General features: G+C 46.9%; 1 protein-coding gene across 1 annotated transcript; it reads right to left on the bottom strand.

The window, feature by feature from the left end:
* Positions 1-5,409: 5,409 nt before the first annotated feature.
* LOC133004587 (N-acetyltransferase family 8 member 3) lies at positions 5,410-6,752 on the bottom strand. The gene is made up of 2 exons (XM_061074056.1): positions 6,734-6,752; positions 5,410-6,161 (listed from the first exon to the last, which is right to left on the bottom strand). Exons 1-2 carry the CDS (start codon positions 6,750-6,752, stop codon positions 5,410-5,412), a joined length of 771 nt encoding a protein of 256 aa, XP_060930039.1.
* Between the last annotated feature and the right edge of the window lie 412 nt (positions 6,753-7,164).

Below are 7,164 nucleotides of genomic sequence, written 5' to 3' on the forward strand. Positions count from 1 at the left end.
ATGGATCACTGCTTCCCCAAAGGGGGTTTGTTAGCATTGTTAGCATTGTTAGCATTTAGCTAACGGACTCAGACAGAGGCAACACACACACACACACAGACAGGTTAACTAGCATCCCGCCATACCACCCCAATACAACACAGAGAACACAACTCACCCTCGCACTGCTCAGGAAACAAAGAGGAAGGGTGCCTCTACACCCGGATATTTACAGTCCCGAAACCGGAAGTAGTTTGCACTTCCGGTTTGGATTTCCGGTTCGGAAAATAATTATTTTAATCATTTTGAAGTCATGAGACCTGGGTTACATCAGCTTTTTCATCTTTTTACAAATAGACACCAGATGTGAGAATTAAATGATCTAAAATAAGAACAGGAGGTGAGGTCGCAGCCTCTGAGACAAACCGTGAAGGTGATGCAGAGACGTGTGTTGTCTCAGCAACAGAAACCAACATGTAATCTGTCTTCATACGACATCGGGCCTGTGTGGTGTCGTGGAACAGATGGCATCAGACGCTCTCCAACCAGGTGACGGCCATGCCTCCTCCAGGAGAAATCAAAAGTCTGTTATCAGGTCTGGTTCTCCTGCTGGAGGAGAAACAAATCCCACCGCCCCGGCCTTTATCCTCTCCTCACTCCAACGCCGCTCCAGAGATCCTCGCTGCGGCTTAATCCGCGACTCGTTGAACGTACGTGATAAAGCGCCGTCTTCCGACCTCCTCGTGGAATAGATTCAGACGTCTTTAGTTAATATAGAGATCAATCAAAGCTGGATTATTAACGGCGTCTGCCGGCCATTTGTAACGGATATTAGTTTCACCCCCTTTCCCTCAATATGTCTGGAAAGTCAGAGATATGATGGAATTGTGCCGCATATCATTAGAGTTTAATCATTTCTAGAATAGAGCGGAGCCGGACTTATGCTTATCTGATGAAGTTAATTATAGGGACTGAGTTAAAAGTATTAGGGGCGGAGGTAAGAAGGAGTAGATTCAGATGTTCTCTTCGTTTAAGAGTTACATAAAAAATACGTATCAAATAGTAGAATAGATTTTTGAATAAAATAAGATGAATTTAACCAGATAAAGTTTTGCATTCCCTTAATGCATTAACAGTATTTTAAATTAACAATATGGTTTGATTGAGATCTGTGTTCCTTGTTTCGTTATATTGCAGAATCATTATAATTGTATACGACCATTATATACGATAAGAGGAGCTTTCTTCTGAATTCAGTTTTTGTGGGAAACTCATCATGAAAAAGTTATCGTCCCATATTTCTTCTAACTACGAAGTTGATGTTGTTGTGTCCAATTATTTCTTTGACCAAATCCCCACAGTCCTGCTCCTACATCCTCAAAGTAGACTTGGCGCAAAATTTATTCCAAAACAACTCACTGAAACTAATCCCACGTGTGTCCCTGTGATCCGAGGACCAATCTTGAATGATAATGGAGCCGTGGTTATTCTGTCCTGCATGTTCCAGTGTAGTAGCTGCAGTCACCACACCTCCTGTTTCTCCTGCTTCACCTGTTAGTGTCTCTAATGTCGTCCTCTAATAGAAACACAGATTCATCTTCCCTGCGCCATGCGAGCCAATAAGTGACCAATCATTCAGAGGGAGGGAAGTGCAGATTCGGCACAATGTCGGGATCCTCACGCGTGTTGGTGTAAGAGCTCGGTGCGTCTGATTTAACTCCTCCAGTAATTGGCCAGGTGTTTGTCTTCTGCGGTGAAGTTCAGCAGCTCGGCCCCGAAAGAAGACAAGCGACTTCCTGCGGAGCTGCAAGGAAGATGAACAGTGATGATGTGAGGAAGTGGTGGATCGCGTGTGATGATGGACGAGCCAAACAAATCTGCCTCTGGCTCTCTGACAGCGCCACACATGGGCTGATGGCAATTAATCTCCACTACTTCACCAAGTCAATAAGAGCGGTAACCATAGAGATAGAGAGACACGGCTCGTGATGGTGATTAGTGGCTACGCTGTTACTTTGAAGGTGTCGCCGAAGTGCGGCCTTAAGTTACGTGAACTCTTTTCCCCACGATGAGCAGGACGGCTTCGATCTCGACGTGAAGCAGATTAATGAGAGAACGCTCGAGGTAATCCCTGCTACACACAGACACACACACACACACACACACACACACACACACACACACACCGTCCCGTTCTAAAAAGCAGTTGACAAAGAAATGTTTTCCAATTAGATTTCTTGAGCTCATCCTCTGATGAGAGTTGGGCCTATTTCATTGATTGCACACGTTATGTCAGAATGGAAAAACCTCAAGTCCAATAAAGACAGATGGATGAATCTGCACCAAATTACACACACTCATGAATAATCATCACATAAACAAGTTGGATTTTTTTCATCAAGATGCAAGAATTATTCTAAAATCAACAAAAAAATTTGCAAAATGTCCTTTATCATAGTATAAAAGAAAGTGAATAACCCAAGTTTAGTCCAGTTTTGTGGTAATCTGTCGTAACCCTTTCGACTGACTAACGGTAAATATAAAATACATGTTTACTTTCCGCTGTGAAAGTATTTATTGGGACACAAGCACCTGAAATTCACACAATACGTTAAGTGGAGATTTAAAGGTTTTCAGGAGATCACACTTCTCTGTGTGTAGCGTCCCAGAGCCGCCTGTTAGAGCTGGAGCAGCTTTGCAGGGAAGGATGATGAAAACCTGCAGAGTCTGGGGCCAGTTTCACTTGGACATGTCAGGGTTGGCAGGCGGAGGCAGCGTGCACGCCATGTGGGAGGGGACGACGGGGAAAGACTCCCGTGTTGTCAACTTGAGAGTCCTCACGTCATCGAGACAAGTCAAGATGGCAGCTGTCAAGTCTGTTTTGAATCTAGGAGACAAACATGTTCCTGCTGCACTGAACTGATGCAGAACAGTTTGAAGCAGTGACTCAGGAGCTCGTGCAGCGGTCGATGGAGATGTCTGAATGTTAGAAGTTTAAAATCCAGATGAGCTACACACACTCAAAGCTGCTAGATGTGCATCTGAACACTGACTGTGCAGGAGCAGGTGAGTTCTCACATTCTAAATGAACCTAATCCCACTCTGCATGTCCTTGGACGGTGGGAGGATTCGGAGAAACATTCAAACTGCACAAAGGAAGAACACGTCAGAACCGGGACTCAAACCTGGAACCTTCTGGCCTTGTCCATCAAATCATTCTGTTCAACCTCTGTCTGTCTGAGGCTCGCACATCTCTAGGACTGTTCATATTAACAATCGGCATGAATGAATCTGGTGCGATTTGGACACATTATGTTGAATTTGAATAAAGTTTTGAATAAACATGCGACCGTTGCTTTGCAGCAGCGGCGGCGGAGACTCATCAGTCGTTCACCACAGCTGCAACAACAACGGATTCTCCAGCTCGGGTGTAATTTACAAACCAGGCTAAACAAACAATTTGATAATCATCACACTGAATGAAAAATCATGATTATCATAAAACATCATAAAGTGGATGGTTTCATTGATTAAATTTGATTTGCAACCCGAAAAACCCTAATTTTACAGCAACTTTTTTAGCTACTGACTAGTTGGTAGATATCATGATTATTTCAAGCAGTTTTCTAAATAATTCAATATTAGACGAGGCCATTTGACCTTGACGCCCGATGTTTAACACAAAGTTACGCCCTTGCTCTCAGCGGCTCATTTACTGCCGGTCACTCTAACAGGTTCAGAAAGGAAACTGCCTCCAGCGTCAGCACAGTCCAAACAAACAGCCGCGATTAGAACTGCAGCTGCACTTGTAACGTACGAGCAGCCAAATTAAATCTACTCGCATGCGATGTTGTGAGGAAATAAAAGCGTCTAAGTGGATGAACGCCTCTTGTGTTCGGAACTGCAGCCGCAGCAATTCAGACTCTTCTGTGAGAGTGTTTGCGAAGCTTTTTTCTCCGTTTAACTTCCCCTCAAATCGGCAAACTGGCTCGATTTAGTGCGGCGCGTGAATGAGAGGAATCACAATCGAGCCGGGAATCACAATCTGGTGATTGTGAGAGGACGACAACAGGTTGAGCAGAATTAAGCCTCATCTCCCTCTGGCTGGTTCGGCACCTGCCTGTTGGCCACCGGCCTAATTTCCCTCTGACAGCCTCAGCAGGAGTGATTGATGCCTGGAGGCCTCTGACGGTGTGTGTGTGTGTGTGTGTGTGTGTGTGTGTGTCTGTCCATACACAACACTCTCTTGAAACCCATTCCTGTCACTACACACACTGGCTGCTTGATGTTTTTACCCTCACAGGCTTATTCTGTCCGTGGGAACACACACTCTTCAGAGATAAGCCTCGACTGTGCGGCTGCTGATAATATTCTGGAAACCTTAATCACCTCCGGGGGATTTCTGAGGCAATAAAGGTTAAAAAAAAAAAAAGACAAATCTGTAAATCTGCGTTGTTTAGCTGATGCTGCACAAACCTTGTGGGTTTTGTTGAGGAAGTTTAGTCCTGGCATCCGGCGGCGAGTTGACAGGAAGCTCCTTGTTTACATTATTTCATGAAAGCTCGCCAGCACACAGCGACCAGGGATTCCTACGCCCGGCACTTAAGCTGCTTCTCTATTGTTTGGTGTCGATAATCTCGGTATTCGCCTTGTGTGTGATGACCTGAGTGCCACTGAACTCTATCCTCTTTTGATGCCACAAACACACACACACACACACACACACACACACACACACACACACACACACACACAGAGCTCTTTCAGCTCCAAAGAATTCTAAACCCCCCAATGTCCTCATACTATGGCATTTTTCATCGGTATTTTAAGCGAAGAGCTGTGAGGTCTTAGAAGTCGGCTGGCATTAGAGGGATTCCACTTCTCTGTGGAAAGGAGCTTAAAAGAAAAGTTCTCCTGATTCCAAACCACTGAATTTCTCCTCCCTCACATTTAGTCTTATTCTCCCTGAACGGACACGACAACAACAGCTAATTGATTCTGTTTGTGCTCGGTAACTTCAAATGAGGAATTCAAAACAAATTCAAATTGATATTCATTGCAATTAGAAATAATAAAAACACTCGGACGCAAACCGGGGGATGTTGAGTAATCCCGTTGTTCTCTCTGTGGTTGTGGGCAGCGGCGCGTCGGGGGTGCAGGTGTTTGCATAATACATCAAGGCAAGAGGAAACACAAGGAAACTGGCATTATTAATGCCGCTTTGTGGAAAAAAAAACATGGAATTTAATGTTTCAAACTAGCATGAGAGCAAGCCAGAGGGACGGGGGGGGGCGGGGGGGGGGGGGGGGGGGGACCGGGTATCACTCAGCAGGGAGGAGCTAACGAGACAGGAAGCATAAATTAACTGACGTATTCTTATTGTGCTGTACATGTGAGGTTGTATCAGGTGCTGAGGTACCGAGTGCAAATCTAAATGAACTTCTCCATCCGCAGCACGTTGATTCTGGCCAGTTTGGAGAACCAGCGGTTAGCGTGCGTGTTGCCGTGCGAGGCCGTTTGAACGAAGCCGATTTTCCGGCACAGGGCAACGGCGGCCGTCTGCGGCGAGCTGACGTCCAGGACGAGGCGGGCGTGGCCTCGCTCTTTGCAGAAGTCCAGGGCCTTCTGCATCAGCTGCGAGCCCAGGGCGCTCCGGCGATGTGGGAACGCCACGACCAGGTGGGACACCTCGCCGTGGCTCCCGTCTCCGGCGTCCTGGTCGGGCTCCGAGCCTCCGCCCGCCACTCCTCCGTTCCTGTCGTCAAACCTGGCGCTCTCCTCCTCCGCCCTCTTCCCCGTCACCGCCGCCATCCCCACCACCTTCGTCTGGCCGCCCACGTCCGCCTCCGCCACCCAGAAACCGTTCTCTGGGTTCTCCAGGTAGCGGGCCTGGATGTCGGCCATGTCCGTGCTCAGCCGCCTCGCCATGTAGCCCTCGCAGATGTCGTGGCAGCAGTAATAGATGAGGCCGGCCCAGGCGCCGCCGAAGAGCAACGCCTGGAAGTAGGAGCTGCCGCCGAGCACGTAGCCGGCCACGGAGATGCTCAGAGCGACGCCCACGTGGTCGGGGTGGCTCAGCGCCTTGAAGAACGCCGGGTACACATGCTCCAGGATCCCGTCACGGAAGAGCGACGTGACCACGAGTTGATCTGAAGGTCTGTACTCCCTGACGGAGAACGGAGCTGCACGATGGAGGGAGAGAAGGGGGGGGGGGGGTGGAGAGAGAGAAGGGGAGCTCAGTGAGACTAATCTGCCTGTTGTTGCACTGAGAAATTCCTGCAGGATTTCACAACAGGCTCAATGGGCTCATGTAAAGTCGTGGAAGAAAAAAGAAAAACGAGTGAATCAATAAACCTCTTTAACCCTTTTTCATTTTTAAATTCTCCCCATTCAACAAGAATATTAAAAAACACCTGGCATTAAAAACATGACAACCCCGAGGTGAGGGCTGCAATTAAAATGATTATGCCGTTGTTTTTTTTCAAGAGTCAGAGTCTTCGTGAGACGCAGAATAATCAGGTTTCAAAAGCGCTAATGAGAAAAAAGAAATCAGAGGAAGGCGAAAGTTCCCGAGGAAACAAAAGAAAAAGATCCTGAGCTTTATCGTAATGTGTCACGGGGGCGAGTTAGCGCTGCCACTCACTTACACCCGAGCTGTCTTATTAGTGCTCTTGTTTGTAATCAAGTCTACTCGGAAAGAAACATGTAATAGAAAGATAAAAAGATGAGAAACACAATCAGAACAGGAACTTACCGTCACTTTTCTGGGCCATGCCGACTCTGATCCGCTGGTCTCGCTCTGAAAGGACTTCACGCTGCTGCTCCCCCTGAACTCAAGCAGCAGATTGTGATAATCAGCCATTCACAAAAGGGATTGAAATAAGTCTGGGCATGCTCACCTATGGGAACACACACACCCACTCACACACACACACACACACACATACACACACGCACTGCGACAACTTGCAGAACTTAAATGACACTAAACTTTAGCTGCTCCTCCTGCAGTTCGACTGAGATAAAGTTGACGGAGCCGTTTTTTTTACGTTTGGTTGAAATTAAAGACGTTGTTGCCGTGCTTATGGAACTCTGAGTACTTTCCAAAAACTTAATTAGCTTACTCAACGGAGTAAAGAAGTGTATCATTGGATTTCTCAGGGAGGATGAGCACAGATCCTGAAC

The sequence above is a fragment of the Limanda limanda genome, chromosome 7 (assembly GCF_963576545.1).
Source record: "Limanda limanda chromosome 7, fLimLim1.1, whole genome shotgun sequence".
Lineage (NCBI taxonomy): Eukaryota > Metazoa > Chordata > Actinopteri > Pleuronectiformes > Pleuronectidae > Limanda > Limanda limanda.